General features: G+C 54.1%; 1 protein-coding gene across 1 annotated transcript; it reads right to left on the reverse strand.

Moving 5' to 3' along the window:
• Positions 1 to 250: 250 nt before the first annotated feature.
• SCNN1G (sodium channel epithelial 1 subunit gamma) lies at positions 251 to 23,648 on the reverse strand. The gene is made up of 13 exons (XM_019750201.2): positions 23,554 to 23,648; positions 19,868 to 20,214; positions 17,797 to 18,100; positions 16,158 to 16,348; positions 15,307 to 15,410; positions 12,682 to 12,845; positions 6,400 to 6,498; positions 4,670 to 4,787; positions 4,061 to 4,139; positions 3,929 to 3,986; positions 3,700 to 3,761; positions 2,025 to 2,100; positions 251 to 1,735 (listed from the first exon to the last, which is right to left on the reverse strand). The coding sequence occupies exons 2-13, from the start codon at positions 20,182 to 20,184 to the stop codon at positions 1,355 to 1,357; spliced, it is 1,953 nt and encodes a 650-aa protein (XP_019605760.2). The 5' UTR covers positions 20,185 to 20,214; positions 23,554 to 23,648; the 3' UTR covers positions 251 to 1,354.
• Positions 23,649 to 25,221: the final 1,573 nt, after the last annotated feature.

The following is a 25,221-nucleotide window of genomic DNA, read 5'->3' on the forward strand; positions in this document are numbered from 1 at the left end:
CAAAATGCTGGAGTGATAATGTACCCAGCCTCTGAAGTCAGACGGCCTGGAATCAGACCCGGCTCTGCAACTTCCCGGCTGTGTCACCTTGCGTAAGTCACTTAACCTTTCTGTGCCTTTTTTTTTTTTTTTTTTGGGTGAAGGGCCAGAGTAAATATATTAGGCTTTTGGGCTTTAAGGTCTCTCTTACTGCTATTCAACTCTGCTTTGTAGTATAAATGCAGCCGTAAATGATATGTAAACGAGGTGGTTGTGTCCCAGTAAAATTTTATTCATGGACGCTGACATTTGAATCTTCTCGAATTTTCATGAGTCATCAAATATTCTTCTCTTGATATTTTTAACCATTGAAAAGTGTGTGTGTGTGTGTGTGTGGGAGGGGACCCCATTCTTAGGTCACAGGCAGAAACAGGATTTGGCCTGAGGGTCCTAGGTTGCAGTCCCGACACTAGTCTCTGTAAGTACCTAGGACCCCCAGCACTGTTTCTGGCTGACCTTGAACACCTACTCTGTGCTTAGCGAGTTCCTGCTGGCAGGTGTGAATGTGGGAGGGAGGAAGTGGGCTGTCTGCAGTGGCGGGCTGGTCGGTGAGGGGCAGGCCACCATTGGTAGAGGGGTCTGCCCTGGAGGACCAGCCTATCAGAAAGGCTTTATGCCTGCGGCTACCCCTGGACAGCCGTGCCCAGCAGTGCCCTTTAACTGGCTCCTCTGTGCTTGGGGAAAGGGGCCCAGGGCACGGGCTTAGCTGCCCCATCCCCACCCCCACCCCCAGAGTGGGGGCCTCCTGTCACACCCCAGGCCTCCCCGTCACCCACTCCCAGGACCCACTCCTAGGACGTGGGGCCAGCTCCTGCCTGAGGAGACCCTGCCCCAGTGACAATGACAAGAAGCTCGTGGCAAACATCTCCAGGCCGGGGGGCATCCTCCTGACTCTGGCACCAGCCGGCCAGCCAGCTCGATGCCTCAGGGCACATCCTGGGGCCCCGGCCTGGCTGGAGGCTTTGGAGTCTTTCTCTCTCGGGTTCTGGCAAAGAACTCTCGTCAGGCTTCACTTGCGGCCTTTGTCCAGCTCACCACCGTTTCCTCGGCCCCATCTCTCTCCGTCGCTGAAGTGCTAAGGGTTGGGGCTGCAGGACCTATGTCACCCGGGCTGGCTGTGACTGTCGCCGGGCAGGGCCCAGCAGGTCCCCTGCACACGTCCAGACCCCATCTTGTGGTTCAAAACAGACTTTTAGTTGATGTCTCTGGAAAGCGCGGGTGGGGGTGCCCAAGGTCCCCTCGTGTGCAGGAGACAGGGTCCTCGTCCTCAGACCATGGCTGGTGGTCCTGGCTACAGCTTTCTTGCCCACCCGCCTCAGGACTCAGCCGGCACCTGCGTGTCTGTGAGCTGGTTAGAGAAGGCCCTTTCCAAGCGCAAGGTGTTGTACCTGGGGGGCGGTGTGCCGGGCACCTGGGCCCCCGGGGCTGGCGGCAAGCGCAAAGCGGAGGTGAAAGTGGGCAGGTCGTCGTCTATCTCCAGGACTGGGTTGTCCTGGCCCCGAGAGCTGGGGGGCACCTCCGGGCAGGGGGGCGCCTGCCGCTGGGACCACCACGTCTTGGTTTTCTGCCACTGGCGGCGGGCGATGATAAAGAGGGAATCGATGAAGAAGACCTCGATGATCTCGATGACGCAGACGATGGAGCAGCTCATCCACAGGCCCAGCTGGCCGCCGAAGTTGGACAGCAGTACCTCCACCTGCGAGAGACACCACGCCGTCAGGGGGACCCTCCCCTCCACGTGGGCCTCGTGCAGGGACCCCGATTCCCAAGGGAGCCACTGGCTAGCTCTGGCCCTGAACAGGTTTGGAGGATGAAGAGGGAAGGCTACCTGTGCCCTCTCCCTCTGCCTGCTCTGATCCGAGGCCTGGCTGGCGCAGGGTGGCCCCACCAGCTCAGGCTAGACCCCCGTGTTCTGACCTGCTCCCCGAGGCCAGGCTAATGGGCATTCGCAGACCCAGGACAGGTCCCGGGACGAAGCTACTCACGGTGTTGGCAGGGCTTTCCACGATGGATCTCTGGTTCAGGTCTTTGTAGAATATCAACAGCTTGGCCAAGTCTGTCCTGCAGAAATTCCAACAGGCAGGACCAGGGTGAATTGGGCACCTTTGCACGCGATCACGCGACCAGCCCTTCTGCGTGGTCCTCCCTCCTGCCCAGCCCCCACCTCCACTCTGCCTCTGAGCGCCTTGGCGTCTTAGGACCTGGCCCCTGGGCTCCTTCTGCACGCAGAACGCAGCCCCAGCGTGGCTCTGGTGGCTCACGCCATTCCTTCACTCAAAACCATTTCCCAGCCTCCGCCTGTCAGTCCACCCAGCTGTCCACCCACAGCACCCTGTTCTCCATTGAACCTTGACACTCGTGGTGGTTTGATTGCAATCTCACATACGCACAGGAGACAGGCAGGTGAATGAGGTGGCCTGCGTAGAAGGTGAGCATGGTGATAACCATTATAGCAGCTAACATTCAGCGGCCACTTCCTGTGTTGCCAAGCCCTGGGCCAAGGCCCTTACGTGAATTAACTCACTTAATTTGCACGGCCCTGGGACGGAGGATATTTGAATCGTCCCAGCTCAGGATTGGCAGAGCCAGGATTCAAACCTCAAAAGCGGAGGCTTTGAGGTCTGTGCTTTTAACCACTGCACTGATTTGCCTCCTATAGGCAAGGCCACACGCGTTCTAGTGGGCCAGCTATTACAGAGCTCATCGGTGCTGTGCGAGAATAGAGATTTGGGCCTTTCCGGAAAAGCCGGAAATAATGGGTAACTTCTTGTGGTGCTCGAGTTAGCCTCGGAGGTCAGCGGTTGGCAATAGCGGTTCCATGGTGTGCCATTGCTTGGTCAGAGTCTGTTTATCACTAGACCGTGAGCATCTTGGGGTCAGGGGTCATGTCTGCTCGGTTGTCATGGTACCCCAACACTCACAGAGCACCTGGCACCAAACGTTTACTACATGTTGGGAGGCCAGACTGGTTGCCAGGCCCAGTGCTGGCCCACAGAGATGGGAGTTCAATCCCCCCATCCTCTCCCACCTTTGTCTCCATTTGCTGAGGTCTCTGAACTCTGGCCTGGCTGATTTTTGCTAAAGGTCCATCGGAAGTGAATGTCAATGTGGAAAGTTCAAGTGGGATTAGAAGTGCAAAGGTCAGTGGGGTCGTTTTCCAACTGGGTCAAGATACAGCAGGAAGCCATGAAGTAAGTTAACTGGGCCATGACCAGTGCCTCTGACAAAGGGAAATAGGACGGACAAGACCAGGTTGCATCCACAGAGACACTAGAACTTTTTAGCAGCTGCTATGAGCACCAGCCATTCAGAACTGTGCCGTGACCACCTGGAATGGACGGAAGCAGGAGGCTGGGCTCCAGTTGTGAGCACCGTCTGACAAGCAGCCCGAGCTCGCTGGGCACGGAAGTGCTGTTTCACGAGACCTGCATTTCTGTTATATACTCCACAGGCCGCAATGCAAAACGTGTTTGCTCCCCGTGGTCCAAGCACTGAGAGCCCCGGGCCTAGCGCAGGGCCTGGCTCATGATTTGAGCTTGATAAATATTTGTGGAATAACGGAAGGAGTGAATGGAAAGCAGAGGGTTTGGCAAGGCGGAAGCCAGTGACGAGGCGGGGTGCCCACGGCCGGCAGATGACACGGGGTGCAAGCCAGCTTACTTGTTGAGCTTTTTCTTTATTTGCTGGCCTTGGTCCCACGTGAGAACGCGCAGCAGCCACTTCTGCGATGGAAGAAGAAAGAGCAACCTGGGGATGTCTGGAGAGGCCAGGGCCAGCCTCTCTGCACGCAGCCCCAGCCCCTGCCCTGGGCCTGCCGCCCAGGTGTCCCAGCAGGACGTCTGGCTCCACACTGAGGAGCTCCAGGGGGAAGTGAGGGTAGAGAACGTACCTCGGAAACCAAAGATGGCCACTGCGCCAGGCTGGTGGTCAGTGTCCACTCCTTAAAGCTAAGGGAGGAGGGCAGGGTGAGTGTGGCTGCCGGGTCCAGCCTGGCCCGGCCCCTCACCCCAGGGGCACTCACCTGCAGGCTTCCCGGCACACCGACTGGCAGCCCAGCTTTTCCTGGACAAAGGCCTGCTGCAGTTCATAATAGCAGTACACTGAGGGATAAGATACAGGGTGGCCTGAGCCTTGGGGCTCCGGGGCCTTCCCAGGGCTCTCTAATGGCGCCCCCAGAGTCTCCCGCCACTGTCTACAAACACGGCATCTTGGAAACAAATACTGCTTTGTGATGTTGGGAGATAGGAGTTGGGGAGTCGGCAGCCCTTGCTTTGGCAACCTAGCTCTGTCTCTCCCTGGCTGTGTGACCTTGGGCAAGTTGCTTAACCTTTCTGATCCTCAGTTACCTGTTCTGTGAAAGGGTACGATCATTAGTTCCTGCCTCCTGGAGTTGACAGAGGCCATCAAGCTCTCTGCACAAGCTGGTGAGTAGCATTTGGTCCTTAACTCTAAAGCATAATTCAAGCCAGGCTGGGTGGCAGGAGTAAAACTGGGTAATATCTCTCCACCAATACCTCCCGCCGGCAAAAGGCCATAGAGGCAGGGGCCGGGCCTGTCTTAGCATGGGCTGGCGCCGGGGCTGGGCTGGCCCGGCTCCTGGGGTGTGCAAGGCTGGGGACGTCTCACTCACTCCAGTTAGGGTGCTGCTGGTAGTTGCAGTAGCTGGCTCCTGGAGGCAGAGGCTGGCTGTACTGGGCACACCCACATTTCTCCACCATCTTGGTCTGGAAGCACGAGTGCAGGCAGATCTGAAACAGGAGAGCCCTGATGCCCTCAGGCGCCTTGTACTGGAAGCCAGAGCTCCCTCCCCACTGGCCGAAGGCTGTCAGCCTCCTATGTAAATGGGCCCCTCAGGTCACAGCTGATGGGGCCGGGGTGGGGGGTGGGGGCTGACGCCAAAGAGACCAAGCTAGAAAATTCATCAAGGATTTAGACTGACTGACAGGTGGAGACCAGGCTGAGTAGAGTTGGGGCTGGGGTGGCCATTTTCCATCATGTGAGCGCCGACCCAGACATAAGTGGGGAATTGGAGCAGAGGCCAAGAAACAGAGGAACTAACACAGGCCCCAACTTTTTTATTCTCAGGTCCAAGCCCCCCATGCTGGATCCTTGGGGATGATAAGCTACCACAGTAGCCATGAAGCTTGAGCATAAAAGCTAGGGGCTCTGAAGGCAAGCTACTCAGGTTCAAAGTTCAAATCCCAGCTTTTCCGCCTCCCAGCTGTGTGACCTCAGGCAAGTTAATTAACCTCTCTGATGCTTCGGTGTCTTCATCTTTAAAATAAGTATAACAAGGCCTACTTCGTGAGGTTGTTGTGAGCATGAAACAAATTGATAAATGAAACACTTGTAAAGTGTTTGTACATGGCAGCCTGTCTCACTAAATATTCTCCAGGACAGTCTTTCCATTGAGCTGACTTTTCTTTTTTCGGTCTTACAGTCAGTTGGATTACATTTCTATGTCTTATAAGCAGACTATTCTCTAACAGTCTCTTTTCACTCAGTGTCTCCACCACCTGCCAGCTCAGCTCTGATGTAAGTAAGAGGACTCCACATGGAAGGGCGCCTGGTCTTTTTGTCCTGCTGGGATGATTTTCATCAACTCTCTGGGTACCCCAGTAGCAGGTGGACTGCAGACTCCCAGAACGTGAGACAAGGTGTAACAGATGATCGCAAGCAAGGGTTGAAAACTCCCACCGATGGGGGCCAGGGATGTAAGTCCTGTACTTGGGGCCGGTGGGGCCGGTGGAGAACCATAGAACACATGCCTCTTTTAATGGGGCAATTCCACTCCCTGTTTCTCCTGCAGGAATACAGGCCCAATCTGGTTTTTCAGGAGAAGCTGGGAATTTGGGTTTTCTTGTGAAATTCCCTGAATTTTAAACACCGTCCAGGCCAGAAAAACCAGGTGTACAGCCTGGAATGGACCTGGAGGGGCCAATTAGCAGCCTCTGGTCATATCCAACCTCCCCTGGGATTGTTGGCGACGATACAACGTGTCCAAGGCCATCAGCGGGTGAGGGACACGCGAGGGTGTGGGAGCCAAGCTGACAACCCCTCAGCCAGTGTCTCCCCCAGACTGCGCCCCCCCCACCCCCCCTCGCCAAGATGCCTGTAGGAAGTGGGCCTATCTGGCTGTACACTGTGTGCCGTGCAAACCTCAGGGAATCAGTTAAGCCCGGTTACAGACGGATGCAAGGCAACTGGAACCAACCGGCATCACTTGCTGTGGAAGGGTTTGGATGAACCCCAGGGGTTCTCACCAGAGTTCCTGGTCCCAGGCACAACCCAGCTTATATATAACTCTGTCTCCTGGGTCCGGGCCACCACCCAGGGCAAGGTGTCCTCTGCAGCCCGTACCTGGAGGGAGTACACGGCGTTATAGATATTCTTGATGGGCACGTCACTTCCGTCCTCTGTGCACTGGCTGTAGGGCTCACTCAGCTTAAAGGACTCCGTCTGTAATCACAGCAGCACACAGTCAGCCCAGACCCAGGCTGGGGCGGGGGTGGGGGTGAGGGAGGGGGAGGGGGAGGGGGAGGGCATCGCTCACAGCCCTGGGAGCTGGAAAGGCATTTACTCATTCACGGAACAGCTATTTACTGAGCCCCTGCTAGGTGCCTGGTGCTGTTCTAAGTGCTGTGGAATCAACAGTGATCAAAACAGACCCTTTCCCTGCTCTCACGGAGCTTACATTCTGGTAGGGGAGCCACATGGTCAAAGAGCAAACAAATGAATAGGGTAATTTGGGATAGTGACCTGTGGAACTGTGTAGAGACCGGGAGGCTGGGAGGAGGGGGCAGTGTTTTCAACAGAGTGAGTAGGGAAGATGCCTTGAGAGCCGGGACTTGTAGGCTCCCCATGGAATGGCAAGAAAGCTGGACAGGCCAAGAAATGGAGGAAGGCGATTAGGCAGAGGGAGCCGCAAGGGCCGGTGGTGGGAGAGGGCCGGGGTGGCTGGAACGCGGCAAAGGGGACAGAAGTTGCCAGAGATGCAGTCAGACAGGAAAGCCAAGGACAAATCACGCCAACCTCCTGGGCTGTGTAGACACACGGGTTTGCGTTGGTTTTCAGGGTGGCAGGAAGCCCCTGGAGAGCCCACGGGGAGGGTGAGAAGGGTGAGCGGTGCCGTGTGCCGTGTGGCACAGCGTCCCCGTGAATGGCTGAGGTCCTATCCTTTTGTCTTCTGGCCCCAGAACTCACTTGGGAAACCTGACTTTTGTGCAGAGAGGCGACGAGGTGCCCAACGGAGGAGAACGATGCCCTGATCAGAGGAGGTAAGAGAATCGTGAGTCACGCTCCAGAACCTTATTGACGTACACTTGACTGTGGTTTACTCAATGTGGCTCTCGCTTAATATTTGTCATGGCAAATAAACAATCCGGACAAGCCCACTACGGGGGGAAAAAGAGTAATGTCTCCCGGGAGGGAACAACAATGGGAGGTAAGTTGTGTTCAGCTCATAGCTGGGTTCCAGGCTGTGTGTGTGTGTGTGTGTGTGTGTGTGTGTGTGTGTGTGCAGTTTTGTGTTTTCCTGAGAGCGGGGGTAAAGGGAAAATGGATGGCAGGTTTGCGGGAGGGAAGACAATTCTTTTTTCTTTAAATAGTGGCTGGATAGAGGGAAAGATACCTGGGGGGAGAAAGGAATCAAGAGGTGTGAGGCGAGACTTCCTTCCTGTTTCAAGTGTAACCCATCTGCTAGCCTGCGGGTCTCCCTCCAGTAACAGTGATGGCCTCAAGTGCAAGCCACAGGGGTCACTTAGAAACATTTCCACAGCAGAGGCACACAGAGGGGAAGGAGGCGCCTGGTCTCCTCTCTTCCCCAGGGGACCCACTCCAACTGATCAAAAATCCCGATGGCAGATAGGCAGGTGGGCACCGAGACTCACACAGTCCCTTTGCCCTGCAGTCTCCCATTCTCAGGAACAGTAAAGGTAAGCGACTTTCCAGGCCAGTACAGAACAAACAGACTTGCTTCATTCCTCTAATAGCTGGGTAGCAAACAAAATTAGAGCCTCTCTTACATGCCAGGGCTGGGCTGGGCACTGGGGTACAGAGATACCAGGCAGTGGCCTCCCTCAGGGCGCCCCCGTTCAATGCTGCCCTCTAAGCCTCTCCCAGCAGCTGGCTCCCTGAGCCCCCAGATCTGTGGAGCTGTCTCAGCTGTCCTGTCTGAGTGACAGCTATGAGCTCTACCTGCCTGGGGGGTAAGGGTAACTCCCCGGCATTGTGGTGACAGGGTCTGTTCACTCAGGTGAGCCGTGTGCAGCCAGCTAAGGTGGCTGCTGCTCCTGCTACTTGGAGAACTGGTCACTTCCAGGAACTGACTGTCAGATACCATCTTTTGATTTTTATGCTCTCTGAGTGCTCAATGGCCCTTTGCTCTGCAATGATGCTTATCAAACTGAAAGTGCCTGGATCGTTCAGGTTGTTTCCTGAAGCAACTGGGGGTCGGGCAGGTGGGGCACAGGGCTGCCTGAGAGTGCAGGAAAGCCCCTCAGCTTCTCAGCGCCTCAGCCAGGAGCCTGGACAGGTTGCTTTAGCCCTCCCTCTCCTTTGCCCTCCCTCCGCCCCTCTGTCCTTCTCTTTCTGCCCTCTCTGTCTCTCCCTCTTTCCCTCCACTATCTCTTTCCTCCACTCCACTATCAGCTTTCCAGAACTGCTGATCTGTACAAAGTGGGTAAACCTTTTCGCTTCTAGCCTAGGGAGGGATTCAGAAATGAGACTGGGTATCTGTGTGGGTGAATGTGTGCAAGTTACATTGTGTACACGTGTGAGTGTGCACGCATGTCTGTGCGCACGTGTACACATGTATGTGAGCACATGCGTGTTTGCTGGTGTATGTGTCAGACACAGGACCCATTTTTCTCGAACCAGGCCCTATCTGCTTCCTTCTGAGAATCTGGGGAAGGAGGGCAGTTGCCCAGGAGTCTTGAGCTCATGTATTTAAAGGCCTGAACGTGCCAGGGAAAGCCCAGATGGCAGCATGACGCCCTAGACAGAATTATGGGTGGCTCAGCTCTTTTTTCTTTTGTTCTGTTTCTATATTGTCGTACATCATAAAAGTTATTTGCGTATGATCAAGTTTACACTTCTAATCAATGGAGAAAGAAAGAATTACTCAATATACGAAGTGAGCAGGATGTGTTAATTCTTTGGAGGAAGGGAATTCTATCTCCCCTTCCCATCCTGCAGAAAAAAAATGCGAGCGGGTAAATAATTAAATGAAACAATAAAATAACTAGAAGGAAACTCAGCTCAGAATCTGATCTCAAGGAGGGAAAATCCTCAATAAATATAACGACTAAAGAAGAAAAAGATTTTGACTATGTAAACATTAGATGTTCTTGCATGCGGAAAAACAGCATAAAGAAAACTAAGAGGAAAGCACATACGGGGCAAGATATTTGCAACACATATGGCAAATAATGACTACTCTTTCTGTGTATGGAAGAGATCAATGTATCCTCATAAAGGACACGAAAAACCTTCCTCAACCCCTGTTTTGGTTTTAAACTTATTCTTCCTTCTCTTCACATCTTTTTTCTTTTTTTAAAAAAATGTATAATAATGGCCACTATTTGGGGGAGCACTTACTACATGCAAAGCATGTTCTAAGCATTTCACACAAATCGAGTCACTGAATTCTCACCAGCCTATGAAGTAACGTCTTGATTGCCAACCCCCCCATTTTACAGACGACACACAGAGATTACACAACCAAGTAAAAGCTGGGGCCTGAACCCCAGCTGTCTGGCTCCAGAGTCTGAACACTTAATCCCTACTGTACATACGCTTGGGAAAAGAAGTGTGTATGTGCTTTAAGATAAAAACGTCCAGCAGGGTTTGCAGTGACAGTGCCGTCCCCCGCCCACAGGGCTGGCTCCACGCCCCGGGGGAGCCGTCCACTCTTGTCTGCTTCATCTCCCATTCATGATCCAATCCATTGTGCTTTGCTTTCTGCTCTGCTCCTGCCACTGAAAACTCCTCTGGCTCAGAACACGGGCGGGCGACCTCTTGGTTAGCAAGCCCAGAGGACACCTCTCTCCCTTTCTCTTGCTGGACCCTCGGCTGCATTTGGCCCTTTGGCTCCCACCTTCCTTGAAACTCTCCTCCTTGATTTAGCGGCCTCTCTTGCTCCATTTTCTTTCTGCCCGGCCCTTAGACAGTTGCAGGCTGCCTCAGGCTCTGGTGATGGCTTTTATTTCTAAGTCTGGAATTACATATGTTACCCACCTTCCTCAGCCCCGCTGATTTCCTCCTGAGCTCTGGGTTCATAGCACCAGCTCACTGGACGTTTTCACCTGATTTCCCGAAGGCTCACAGCTTGGGTGCGTCCCACATGGAAGGGGTCGTCTTCTCCCCCAAATTTACCTCCTTCCCTTGTATTCCCTGATTCTGAGCCTGTACGCCCTCCACCCCGCGGCCCAAGCCAGCACCTGAATACCAATCTAACTTCCCCTGGCCCTTCCTCGCTGACCTGGGTTGTCAAGCTCTGCTGCAATCTCTCGGGTCCACCCACTTCTGCCCACCCCCATAGCCATTGCTTCAGTGAAGGTGCGTGTCATTTCTCTCTGGAATTACTGGAGATATGCTGCTTCCAATATCCTGATTACCCTTCAGCCAAAGTGACTTTTCAGAAAGTTTCGTTATGTGGTGTAAAATCCCTTCTGTGACCACCTTGTAGCTGCTCTGCCCTTTATCTGGACTATCCTTTCCTGACAGTTTTTGCCTGAGACTGTATTCTGTCCTTCAAGAATCCATCATCTAGAAAGTCTTCGCGCACAGCTTCTGTCCGGGCTTACAGCCAGCCAGCCGTCCATACGTGCATCTATCCATCACCCATCCATCCATCCATCTGTGCAACAGTATTTGGATCATGTTCCAAGAGCTGAGCCGGGAATAGACAGAGGACCCCTGTCCCCACAGAGCTGGGAGCTGCATTGCAAAGGTGTGTTGACTTCTCCTCTTAAAGGTACGATTGTTGAAGGTAGGTGTGCTGTTGTTTTTATCGCTGAATAGCCAGCGCTTTGCACACACAGTCCCGCAATGAATGAAGGAAGTGTAACCAGCTGCCTGACCAACTGCTGAGTCGCCCAGCGTCCAGTGCCCATGCAACAAACAAACAAATAAAGGCAAAGGAACAGAGGAAGGGAGTCCAGCTTGTTTGGACGTACTCTTAGTGACTCCCTACTGACCTCTTAGTAATTCCTGGTCTTTGTTGTCTTAGGTGCTCATAAATCAGAATGCAGAGCTGGCCGACCCTGCTCTGTGGCTTTGATTTTATACATCTCAAATTAGGTGTAGCAGAACACCCACCCAGGTCTTTGTTTACCCACCGTTGGTAAAGAGAACATTTGCTTAACCACGTGGTGGGTATTTCTAAGCAGAAAACCAGAGGGCAGAATTCCTTGGTTCTCGGCCCTTTGCAAGCTCTGGTGACTTCCCTCCAAGTCTGCAGACACTGTGAAAGGCAGGCGGGAAGGAGGGCGTGAGAGGAAAAGGGAAGAATGTGGGACAAGTTCCAGGTCCCTCTTTAACAGGGTGCAGAGAAAGCTGCACGGGAAATGTTGGCTCAGAGTGTTCGCTGTTCTCATCTGGGAGTTGGGTGAACAGAGCAGTCAGTGACAGGTCCTTAAGTGGAACCACAAAATCTTTTCAAGCCACAGTTTGAGCAGGTTGGGGCTCAAGATTCTTTTTCTTGGGCAGTCAGCGTCCACACTGCCGAGTTTGTACATAACACGTCTCACGTTGGAGCAAACTTCCCTCATTGGAACAAAGGCCCTAAACGACGCACCTCCCTCGGGTTCATAGACCGCCATCCTGCCAGGCTCTCTTGTCCAGGGTTGCGAGAGAACGGACGGGCCTCGAGGTCAGGAAGGTCAGGAAGGGAAGGGGACACCGGCGTGGTGTACTCCTTGCTATGGTTGGGGATTTTTACTTTGTGTATATCCTCCCTTTAAGTAAGTTCTTAAGAGTCAATGTGTGAGAGAGAAACAGAGAGAGAGAGAGAGAGAGAGGCACTGGCGTAAAAAACCGCCGGGCTGCAGGTCACAGGCACACTTCTTGCCTTGCCCTCCTGCTCCCCCTGGGCACGGCTGACTTGGGATGGAGTCTGCAGCCCAGACGTGCGTCTGCTGACAGGTGGGAGTGTTCTCAGCACCCCACTGAGGCCAGAGAAGGCCAAAGAATTGAGGGAGAAGGGGGCAGACGAGGTGAAACTGATGGCAGTGTGATGGCACTTAGACCTCTGCCGGCCCAGTGGCTTTCCATTAGCCTTTAAACACAGGCTTCCAGGCACCTAAGCCTCTAGGGGGCCCAGAAAGCTGGTAATTCACTCGATTTCTGTTACTGACAAATACTATATGGCTAGTGTCTGATGCCTTGCTCCCAGCACTAGTTCCATAAACGCTGATGTCTTTGGAACAGGGAGGCTTCCTTCGATTCTTTCCCCAAACGGCATTCTGTCCCTGCTCACCCGTACAGCAGACACACAGACAGGCTTCTGTACAACCACTGGGACGACCGCTGGAAAACGCAGGCGCGAGCTGCCTTTCGGCACTGACACTCACTGGTTATCCTTGACAAAGATGTGCGCTGCTCGCCACGTCCACAGAGACCACAGACGATTTATTCCCTTACCAGGTGCATTCCTATGGAGGTGGCTGTCCCGGTCTCGATCTCTGTCCCCACGTCCTCGATGAAAGGGTACTCGTCCTGCCGATGGACGATCACCTTCGCGCCCGTGGAGGACACCAGGAAGGGGTTGTACTCTTCCTCGTGTATGTACAAGATGACCTGTAACCCTGGGAGGAGAACGCAGCCCGCTGAGGCCAGAGGCGAGGAGAACGTTCCCGGGGCAGCCTGCCTCTCTCTCTGCGTCGGGAACCTCCACGCCACAACCCCGGCACTTCCGTCAAGCGACAGGTGGGCAGGGACGAGGCTGGAAGGTCCCTGCATTAGCAGTTTGGCCTGACTTGCTCACTGATGTGTCCTCAGGGCTTGGCACAAAATAGGGGCTCAAAAGCAGGGTCACTACTGCAGTTCTGCTGAGCGTAAGGGAAGTGCCAGCCCGCCCGGGACGTGCATCTCCACGGGGTCCTTGAGCTGGGGAGCTCGGGTGACCATCCGTGGGACGTGCAGTGCTGTGGCCGCTTACAGCCTCAGGGAGGGTGCCCAGGGGGAGATGAAGTGCTAATGGGGTATCTGATCACTGGCCCAACTTCTCTGCCCGGTCCCACTCTTGCCCCTGCCGCCAGAGGGACCTTTTAAAATCAGAAATCACATCAGGTCACCCTCTTGCTTAAAACCCTTCAGTGGCATCTCACTGGATGCTTGGGAATGCTCTAGAATCAATCCATTCACCTGACTGTGGCTGTCAAGACTTGGATGACACAGCACCTCCCGCCCTCTCTCTCCTCGGCCCACCCTCCCAGGCCCCCAAGAAGCTCCAAGGACACTGGTCTCCCGTTGGTTTTAGAGCCTTTCCTTCTCAGGGTCTCAGACTTGCTCGGATGGACCTTAATACGGACCTTCTGATTCTTATACAGCCCTCCTCACTGAGGCCTTTCTGGACCTCCTTCCCTGAGACAAAGCACACGCCCCAACCCCAGCCCCTGTCTCTTCCCCGGGGCTGCTTTGCTTTCCTCACAGCATTCGTTAGGGTTTATAACTGGGTAGTGTCCACACGCCAGGTCACTCGCTTGTTATCTGTCTCTCTTCACTAAAGTGCAAGGCCCCTGGAGGGTAATGGCATCTGTCTTGTTCGCTGCTGTGGCTCTGGCCTCTGGAAGAGGGCCTGGCAGATAGCCATTACTCGATCCATGTTTGGTAAATGAATGAGCGAGGGAACAGGGCCAATATGGGCTGAAAGAAGGGCGGTTCTGACTTTTTCCATTTGTACACAGAGGGACCGAAGCCCAGAGTGGGGAAGCGATTCGCTCGACGTCACACAGCCCACATGGGACAGAGCCAGGACTGGGCAAGGACACTAAGCTCCCGGCTTCTGGACTGCTGCTTCCCGTCAGACGGCGGTTTCCTGCAGACTTGGTGAGAACCCAGAGTGTGCAGTAACCAGGGCTAGGAGGCCAAGTGCGGTCGTCCTCCAAGACAAGGCCTTGTCTTTCCTTGTGGGAACATGTCTGTCTCTTGATCACGTTACGTGTGCTGAGGACCGTTCAGGGATTCCTTTGGCAGGTCAGCCAGGCCAATCTGTGGAGTCCCCACCTCCCCACGGACGACCAGTGGAGCAGGAGAAACAGTGGTACTAGAGGTGGTGGTGGCACCGTGGGTGGCAGCCGTGCGAGGACTGGCGGTGACAGTACCTATGACAGCCACCGCTAGCATTCGTGCATGCTGTGGATTGAATTGTGTCCCCTCTGCAGCTCCACTCACGTTCACATGCTGAAGCCCTAACACCCCCTGGGACTATGTTTGGAGACGGGGCCTTCAGGATGGTAATGAAGGTTGTACGAGGCCAGAAGGGGGAGCCCTGAACGCATCAGACCAGTGTCCTTACAGGAAGCGGGAGAGACAGCAGCGCGAGCGCTCTCCCTGCCTGCCATGGAGGGAAGGCCATGGGGAGCCCCGTGAGAAGGCGGCCAAACCTGCAGCCGGGACGACCGGCTTCACCGGGAACCAAAGCGGCCGGCAGCTTCGCCATGGACACCCGGCCTCCGGACTGGGAGAAATCCACGTCCGCTGTTTAAGCCACACGTGGGGTGTTTTGTGATGGCCGCCCGAGCAGACTGACCGCGTGTGTGTCTGGTCTCGTTCTAAGTGCTTCGGACATTCCCAGTCTTGGGGACCTTATTTCAGGCGTCCCGCTATGATCCCCACTTCGCACGTGAAGGGCCGTGACTTGTACACGGCCACACACCGAGCAGCAGAGCCAGGTTTTGGCTCTGGCTCTGTCCTCGAAGCTAAGATCAAGGTGTGTTTGCCTCCCTAATCTCCTGCCAGCACACCTGGCTTTAAGTCCACCTGGAAGCCAGCGTTACTCACTCCAGCTGCAAGCTTAAACTGGGCTGGTTTCCCAGGAGAAGGAACCCCAGCCACGTACCTGACGCTCTCTCGAAGGTAAAGAGGAGACATCAAAAAGGAAATCGGGCCACACTGATAAGGAAGGAAGGAACCAATGTGGACCCTGCTGGGGACACTGCAAAAAGACAGGTGCTGTCCCAAGTGGATAGAGCTTGTACTTCCGGGGGGCTCAAGCACCCCCAGTCGTCCTGTGCCCCAGGGTCCCCTGGGTGCAGACTTTCTTACCATATTCGCTGCCCCCCATGGAGGTGCTGTGGATAGTCTCGTTTTGTTTATTGTTGAACGTGTAGCAGTTCCCATACATTGGGTGGTGGAAAAGCGTGAAGTTGCTGCGGAGAAAGAATATGGGGTCAGAAGGGGCTGTGCTGGGAGCTTCCCTTGTGCTTCGGAGCCGAAGTCGGGCCGGGCAGTGCTCACAGGGCCAACTCTCTTTTGTGGACAGTGGGTGATGCACGTGACTCGCTTTCCCCACCTTTCCTCTGATAAATGAGAAACTAGGCCCCTCATCCCGGCTGACACGCTGATGCAGAATGACTCTCTGCTTTCTGAGCTCCCTCTTAACCCTTCGCCTCCGTCTCCATCTGACTTGGCATTTCTTGTGCCATTTTTCTGCCCCCAATTCCCCTCCTCTTGAAGTTCTCAGCCAACACTTGGCATGTTCCCTTCCAATCCCGTTAGGAAATGGTCCCCAGGGGAGGAATCACCTCACAGACCTTTCTTTCCCCCTCTGTCTGTCCCTCCCTCCCATCCTCCCTCCCTCCCTCCACCCATCCTCTATGCTAGACCAGTGGTTCTCAGTTGTTGGTATGCGTGATGGTCATATACAGCGTTGGACGTACACCATCAATTATTCTGTCTTGATGAGAAACTGAACGAGCTTCAGGATATTCTGACCCTGTGCCACGTGCGCTTTCCTCACTGACTGGAGCCAAGCTGCCATGTACATTGTTTCCCAAAGGGCAGGGGCAGTGAGAAGAAAGCCTTTCCCTCCCCAGACCTACAGCTGAGCTGCTGGACATGCGAGGGGCCCTGTGCTCAGAGCAGGGAGAGCAGCCCCCTGGCATCGCAGGACACACCTGGCATCGCAGGACATGCCGTCAAAGAAGCAGGTGACCAGCAGCTCCTGGGCAGAGTAGCTCATGTCGATTCTCTTCTCCAGGGGCACCTGGGCCATGATGTTCATATAGTGCAGCTTGTACCACTCCTGGATGGCGTTCACCCCTGAGCTGAAGGTGTACACGGCACAATGCGACGTGTCGTTCGAACACTGTGAACGAGAAGAGACCCAGGCTGACGCCTCCGGCCCTACACGGGCCTTCAGACGAACTGAGATGCTGGACCAGATACTCAGGGGGACAGGAAGGGGCCCTGGGCGAGGACGGGCTTCTCCTCACGTCTGAGGGCTGGGGGGACGTTATCCTCAAGCCTGAAGGACCAAGAGGGCGCTGAGGGCAGAAGGACGTGACTCCCTAAAACAGGCGGAAAACAAACCAGCTTCTTCAGGGCCCCCCCCCCCCCCCGACATCTGGGCTTCGGCTGAGTGTCGCTGAGTTCCTCTGCAACCCTCGCCGTTTCCCATCGGCTCCACAGTCTACAACTCTGGACTCTAGCCCAGACTCTGACCCGGCTTCTCTGCGGGGTCTTGGGGGAGCCGTTTTGTAGCCATCATTTCACCGACAGAATGTTGACGAAAGTACCGTCCCTTCCAACTTTGAATGGGACTTGGGAGGAGCAGCATGTAAGATACACAACAACGAGAGCTTTATCGGGAAAATAGTGGTACATTCCAGACGTTCTCATCATGCAGGGCGTGGAAACGCCCCTAAAAGACAGACATGCAAAGACTGATTTTGGTGTCAAGGAGAACCTTGTGCGTGTCTCATGAAAGGACCCGGGAGGACTCGGAAAAGTCTCAGGGATTAAGGGCCATTGTTTCAGGATCTGTGACTGGAGCCATGAAGGTCCCAATCAGCTCTCAAGGCTACAAGATCTAGAAGTGGCCCTCGCCCCGCAGCGGCCACAGTGGGGCAGGGAGAGCAGGGCGATGAGTGACTTTGCCCGGGACGGTAATGGGACTCTTTTTTGGTGAATGGCTGTTTCTTCCAAGCCCCTCAAATGGGGCCAAGAAGCAGAGATGAGAAGTCAGGCCAGAGCCCCTCGTGAAAAGAAGCAATGCAAAGAACGTTGGGTGTTTCTACTGATTCTTATTTCTTTTGCTCACTCTGGTATCTGCAACCCGATTTTGCTTTGGTGGAGTTTCCTTTCCCCCCTTGGATACAGTCTGGCGAGACTGTCCATCCAGGTGCCCACCGTCTGTGAGCCAAGAGGTGACCCACGCTCGGCCATCAGCTAGTCCCAAGATGGGGTGGGAAGCCATCTTTATAGATGGATGAACAACATGACTGAAAACAGTCCAAGCTTACTGAATCCAGCAGCAGTGTCTGAAATGACGTCCCATCATTTCTTGCCACCGAGGCCCCTGGACCTTCCCCCATGTCTGTCCTTTCAGAGGCCTCTGTCAGCTACTGGTCGCCTTCTAAGACATTTGCTGTCTGCGTACGATGGCCTGTGTCCATTTCAGTGGTTTGTGGCTGATTCACCCTAACTGGGTGTGTTTCCTCCTGTGGGCCCATGGGGGCTACCGGCCAAGGAGGAACGCCCCTGGGCCCACTCCCTGCAGCCCAGCCCGCCCCACTCCGCAAGCACGCGACTCACCAGCTGGAAGCCCACCATCTCCTTGGATTCATGCACGACGTCCGACGCCTTGTGGATGATGCTTCCGCTGACTTTCCGCTTCCGCCCGCTGAGGAACTCGGTGGCCCTGCTGGTCTCGCCCTCCTTGAAGACCAGCAGTGGGATCAGGTTGAGGAATCTGGGCTGGGTGCCCTCCCATGCCCGACTCCAGGGCTCGGCCTCTCGGCGTGTCCGAGACTCAATCTCTGAGAAGCCGTACAGGGTCTTCAGGGCCGCTCTGGTCTCCTGTTCCAAGTCGGCTAGAAGCGGCCTCACGGCACTGTACCTGCCAAGGTGGGGGAGGAGTCAGGGCCGCCCCGGGCACAATGCAGGCACTTCTCCATCCTCGTGTGTCAGCCTCCTGCCCGCCACTCCTGGCCCCTTGACCGAGGAGACCAGACCTTTTCGGATTTGCCCCACCCGAAGTGACCGCTGGCTTGTGTACATGGGGACAGCTCCCTGTGTGACCCTTGTGTGACTTCCTGTGGCTTCACCTCTGCCACTACCATCTGCTTGTTCTCGGGGTGTGTTGACGAGTTTGCTCCAACCAGCATTTCAGGAGTGGCGACTGTAGGTGCCTCCCATAAACCAGCCACAGTGCAGACAAGTAAAGAACTGCAGCCTGGGAGTCTACCCAGGGGGCAGGCTCTGCCTCCACCCAGCCTGCGTCCCCCTGCCCTGCAATTCTCCTCCAATCAGTGCTGGGAGGGAAGCGGTGTAACGGTTACCGTGACAACCCCAAGAGTACAGAACAATGATACAGGAGGTGACGGCTTGAAGCATCACGATACCATCTTTTAATTTTCACAATACCAAATGGTTCTGGCCTCCTTCTTCACTCTGCCCTCTCTCTCCTCCTTGCTCGGTGCATACGCAGAACGCACAGGGACTGAGCACATACACTTCATAAACTTCAGAGTGTCTCCCAGGGTTCCAGTTCCCCATCCTGGTTCTGGATGTGTACCTTGGACAAGTCACTTAGCCATTCTGTGTCTCAGTTTCCCCATCTGTACAATGGGGTCGTTGGGAAGAGGCAATGAGCTTATTCTTTCTATCATCTAGCTATCTGTCGTCTAATTCAGTGGTCACTATTAGTCACTTTATTAGTGTTCATTCTATTTGTTAGGTTTCACTCTCCTACGACATCACTTCCATCTGGACAAAGACAGTGTTTGAGTTGTTCAGTTCTGTCCCCAGAACAGAGCACAGTGTGTGACAATTTCTAGATGATTATGGAACAAGTAATGGACAGAAGGGAGAAAGGAGGGAGGGAGCAGGGGGGGGGACAAAAAAGAAAGTCTTTGAGGTGGGGGATGAGACTTAGATGTGGTTTTGGTTTTGAAGTTTGCCGTCAACTCGCTGATGACTGGACCAGCTAGTTCCCTTCCACAGTCTTCCTCCCCTGCTCTTCTCTCCACTCCCACACCTGCTCTGACAAATTCTGAAAGATTCTCATCTGCCTCACAGACCAGTTTTCAATAATCCTGAGAAATATGTCCATGACCCATTTAGAACAGGTCCTGCGGCAGGCGATGGGGCAGTACCAAGCGCTGATTCTGCCCAGAATCCAATGAGCTCAATTAGTAGGGCTGGGTTCACTCAGGTGAGGATTTGGGGCAGCCAAGATGCTTCCGGAAGCCACTTGGGTGTCACTCGTGAGTCAGGCTTGAGCTCACATCTGGGGAGAGTGAGGGTGTGAGCTTGGAGAGATCAGGGGAAATGGCTAAGCTGGGCCGTGCACACGTGCGTGCGTGTGTGTGTGTGTGTGTGTGTGTCCAGAGTGGGGGGATGATTGCTCATCCCGGGTCTAACCGTCACGTGACACTGACCCTGCAGCCCCTGCCCCCCCCCCCCCCCCCCCGCCTTGCTGGGGCCCGTCCTCAGAAGCAGCTGACGGACTGAAGACTTGGTCCAGGTTCAGAACCTGGGGTGAAAGCAATTGACCGAGGTTGGCAACGGATTTGGATTTCTGAAAAGCGTGCCTGCGGGCTGGTGTGTGTCCCCTTGGGGAGGAGCGGTGGCGTCTGCCGGGGGCCCTGCCCCGGCCTCTTACTTGTAAGGGTTGATGTTGCAGATGGTGATGGCAGGGAAGTCCAGCTTCTGGAAGTGGATTTTGATGGACACGGACACAGTGTAGAAAGAGAGGACGAGGAGGGCACACTGCCAGAAGATGAGGGCCACGGCCGTCAGCGTGAACAGGATCCAGAGCAGGCGCCGGAGCCGGCCGCGCGACACCACGATGCGCCGGCAGCCGTGGGTGTTGGTGTTGAGGCAGTACCAGCGCATGAGTTCCTTGATGGTAGGTGCCTGAGGCCCCCTCACTGGCAGATTCTTCTTGATCTTGGCTTTGATCTTCTCTCCCGGAGCCATGGCGAGGATGGTACTGGGAAGGCAGGCAGGCTGCAGGGCAGAGAAGAAAGGCAGGGGAGTGAGCTCGCGGCCCCAGGCCTGCTGGCACAGCCCCGGAATCCGGGCGCTGGGAAACACCAGCCCACGGGCCCTCAGAGGCGCGTTCCCTTTTCCCTCTCTGGGCTGGGCTGTCTGCATTCTGGGGCCTTGGCCCCTTCTCCAGGATGTTTGTTCTTTGGCCACCACATGTGCCAAAGGGCTGCCTCCTTCTCTTGTGGCCCCCAGGCTGGGCATGTGGGGGCTGGGTAAGGTTTAACCTGTGACTCCCTGGACTGGTTTGAAGCACCTTTCCCCTGGCGCCTGAGGCTGGAGGCTTCTGAGAAACCCAGTCAGGCTCCGTGACTGAGGGTTGTCCCCTGCACCTTGTGACCTTGTCGCCTCCATCAGCCTGCCCTCCAGGAGGGCAGCATTCCTAGGTCGTCCTGCCCCCTGGTGCCCAGCTCAGGGGCTGGCACAGAGCAAGGGCCCTGCCAATCCGTGCTGACAGAGATACAATCTGCCGCGAGAATTTCCCGACAGCCCTCTGAGATCATTTTCAGTCCCTTCCTGGCTGGCATGTCTTCCCAGCCCTTCTCCTGTGGTTTTACGGAAAGTGCAAAGTTTCTGTTTCATTTCTGCTTCATTTCTTCTCTTTCCAGTCAAGCTGTTAGTGTTTCTAAGTCACCTGATATAACAATAGCCTACGAGTATCGGCCACTTAATATTTGCCGGGGGCTGTGCCATATTTCCTTGATTCTACGATAGAGTGAGTACACTTTGATTTAATAACAGTTTTGTTTGGGGGAGAGTGTTGGAAAGCAAATTACCACATCCATCAATGTACATGATGCATCTCAATGACAGAAAGTTCAATTACAGGTGTGAAATAACATTTTTTTTAGAAATGAATTCATATATGTGTGTGTATCTATCTATCTATCTATCTAGATACATATCTAGGGTCATCTCATGATTATAACATATATAGTCTCATAACTATATACATAATACATGTCACTTACAGAAAGTTCAATACACGTAATCTATATACACGTAATCTACCTATATTTCATTTCATGTTTCAACAACCCCGCAGGTAGGGGTGCTATTATTATCTCCATGTCACAGAGGAAGCAAAGGAGCTTGGAGAGGTGGAGGTCCTAAGTGGAGGCACTGGATTCGAACCCACAGCCTTCACCCCATGCTACCTGCCTGGGAGGGGCTGGTATTGTGCTGGGTGCTCTTCGCCCCCCCACCCCTCCATCCGAGGCAGTTCATTAGCAGCTCCTGGGACTAAAGGATGAAGGAAAGAGAAGGGACCCCGGGCCACTTGATTTGCAAAGTCTGGACACGTAATGTGACCACTTCCCACGAGTGTGAGCACAGGTACGGAGGAGGGGGGCTGAAAACTGTCCCTGTGCTGCCATGGGTGACAGAGGCAACTGGGACACACCTCAGTGGGGAGGAGGATATGAGGGGGGTCCCCACAGAGGGCCTGCATCTGAGACAAGGACCCCAGTGTACCCCATGCAGTTCTTCAGGCAGGATTCTGGACTCAATGAGTTATTTTTTTTCTCCCTCCTAAACCCACGGGATATTGTCCGAAATTAGGAGCGAGGACAAAGCTGGCAGGCTTTCAAACTTATGTTGCTAGTAGGTTTCCGGTTTAGGGTGCAAAGGAATTAGTGCGGGGGATGGAGGTGAGGTGTCCAGAGGCAGCCAAACCGCTCCAAACTGGACTCCCCCCGCCCCCGCCCCAAACCCAAGGGTACCTGATCCTGCTAGGAGGAAGGAAACTCTCTGACCCTCAAAATCATGTCATGCGCCTCTCGGCAAGAGGAGTGGAATTCATTTTGTGATTTAAAATGTTGCCCATCCCCACGTCCTCTCTCACTGCAACTCAAAGGCAAAAATGTTAGCAAGAGTTTGTTTGAAAAATCTAGATACAGGGTTAATTTCCTGGCACACAGAAGGTTTTCTCCTCCTTGCAAGCTCCTGTCCCCAACCTTCCTTCTCACTGAAGACAACTCCTGGGGTCCCTCTGTCCCACTGGCCCCTTCCCCAGGACTAACCTGGACCCCAACAGATCAGGGGCCAAAGTCAGTGAGGCCACAGGGCAAATAAGGAAACCCACATCTCTCAACACAAAACAGATCAATGCTCGCACAAACAATATTTCAAATTCAAAGCAAAGCAAGGTTGTGTCTACTTGAGTAAGCGATACCTTCGTGGGAGAATTCATAGCTGACCCACAGCATTCACTGCTCAGACTTTCAGCAGTATTAACACACTTAATTCCAGCGATACTTTCGTGGGAGAATTCATAGCTGACCCACGGCATTCACTGCTCAGCCTTTCAGCAGTATTAACACACTGAATTCCCACAACGATCTTCTGAGGTCGGTAGCATAATGTCCTCCATTATACAAATGAAATAGACACTGACAGGTTAAGTAGCGTGCCCAAGGTCGCCCTAGAAAGTGACTGAGCTGGGATTTGAACCCAGGAGTCCTTGCCTTTAACTACTAGCTATGCTGCTCCTCAAATAATAACAATAGCAATAATAGCAGCTATCATTTATTGATCCCTTACTTTCCCCCCAGGCACCCTACTCAGCTCTTTTTACACATCACCTTCTTGTATCCTCACTATAATTATACTAAGGTGCTAGCACTGTCCCCATTTCACAGAGGAGGAAACTGAGGTGCAGTGAGGTTGGGTAACTTGCCCAAGATCACACGGGGTAGGAAGGAGTCTTTCAAATTCCAGGGTCCTGGCTCAGGACGGTGACTCTCTGCAGCCTTCTCGCCCACCCCTGACCTCGCCTACCCCGCATACCAGTGAGGGAACGCGAGCATCCAGGGACCCCAGTTCCTCCGGGCGACTCTGGACACCCAGCTCAGAGCAGAGCCACCAGGCGTTGTCCTGCAGCCCAAGGACAACCTGGGCCGAAGCCGCGGGAGAGAACCCAGCTGACCCTCTTCAAGGCTTTGCTTCTTTCTGCACCTGCAGTCACCCCAGGGAGATCACCCCACAGGTAAACCGAGCAGTCGCGGTCAAGTCCACGCGTCGCACTGGGGCTGGGAACGGGGCTGCGCAGGTGCTGGGTAAGGGGGGCGAGGCGCGACCCGGGACCTTGTTTCTGAGTAGCTTAGAAACCCCTCTCGCCCAAGGCAGACTCCAGGGAGCCGGACCCGCCTGACCTGCGAAGGTGGCCCAGCATCCCGGCCACCCGCAGGCCCCGGCTGATGCCGGCACGGCCACCCACGCCGTCCAGAAAGCCCTGGGGCTCCGCGGCCGCTCCGGCGCCAGAACCCCGGAGCGGGTGTGACCCGACCCGGCTGGGCTCACCTCACTGGGTTCGGAAGAGTCCGGGGCACACGCGTGCGCGATCCCTGCACGCTCCGTTCTGCTCTCGGCACAGCGCGAGCATCCCACAGCCGCCCGGCCGCGACTCTTGTGAGCCTCGCTGGCCCCGCCCCCGCGGCCCCGCCCCCGGGCCCGCCCCCACCTGGCCAGGTGTGGATTCCGCGGGCGAAGGAAGCTGGGCGGCTGCCTGAGTCCGCCACGACTCCTTAGCGCCGCCTGCCACCCTGCGGCCGCTCTGTGCCCGGGTGGGTCCTGAGCGGCGCCTCCTGGTGGCACCGCGCAGCGCCTGCTGTCGCCCGGAGGTCACGCTGCGCCCTGCTTTTCCGCTGGGTCTGTGCAGCGCAGTCCACGAGCTCCTCGCAGCGCCTCCTGCCGCCCTGTTACTGCCCAGAGCCTGCCACTCGGGGCCAGTTGGGTGCCCTGCCTCGCCCAGCACCAATGCGTTACAGGTCTTAACACATTTAATTCTGACAACAGTCTTCTGAGGTGGGTACCAGGAGAAACCCCATGAGGCTGCCCCGTGCCACTGACGTCCCTCAGCCAGGCCGCTTGTCCTTTGATCTGGGCAGCTGCCTTTTCATAGGGACTCAGCAAGAAATGAGCTTAGAAAATTGCAACTGGAGGCGGTGGGGGGCGGGGACCATAGAGACACACCGGGCTCAGTCCCTTTCAGTAGAGAAGAAACAGGAGCAGGGAGGGGAAGGGGTCTGTTCTCACCCAGCGCTCATCAGACTTGCCTGTGAATACCGTTACCTGAGGATCGCGTTGAAATACAGATTCTAATCCAGTAGGCGCGGCTCTTGGGAATCTGTGTTCCCAACTCCCTCCGTGATGCTTCTACAGCTGCTCCAAGGACCACAGTTGAATAACAGGGCTATGTGCCCAGGTGAGTAGAAACTGGTTCAGTATTTTTGGAGGGTAAGTTAAAGAAAAGCCTCTTTAAAAATTTCAACCATTTATTCTAACAACAGGCACATTGTGAAGAATTCGAATGATAAAGAGAAACTGGTCCATAATCTGTGACCCCCACTAAACGAGCATGGTTAACATATACATGCATACATATATATATGTGTGTGTGTGTGTGTGTGTGTGTAATGGGATTATGAAAAATGCACTGTTCTTTAATTTCTTGTTTGTTTTAATGACAATACACTACACAATTATATTCTCATTGTAAAATACAGCCGGCTTTTCCACTTCATGATATATTATGAGTAACTTTTTTTTGCCAATATACACATTTACCTGAACATACCATTCATATAACTTATTTAGTCTGTTGATATATTTTAAGATTGCCTCCAATTTTTCACTAATATAAATTATTCTCTGTATAATGTCTTCATGTACATCTCTGATTATTTTCTTGGGATAGATTCCTACTAGTTGGATTTTTTTTCCCTGTCGATATACTTACCCAGTTTAATTAGCACAACAAAATGAACAGTTAAGAGAAAAGTGCAGGCTGCAAAAACAGAATATAGAATAATAGAATATATATATATATATAAATGTCTTTAAAAAGAGGTTATCTCTTGGGATAGGCTTACAAGTGATTTTTGCTTACCTGAATTGCTTTAATGGGATATATATCTAGACATCTATATGTATCTATATCTATCTATCTTTCTATATATTTCCTGTGCC

Source organism: Rhinolophus sinicus, linkage group LG18 (assembly GCF_036562045.2).
Source record: "Rhinolophus sinicus isolate RSC01 linkage group LG18, ASM3656204v1, whole genome shotgun sequence".
NCBI lineage: Eukaryota > Metazoa > Chordata > Mammalia > Chiroptera > Rhinolophidae > Rhinolophus > Rhinolophus sinicus.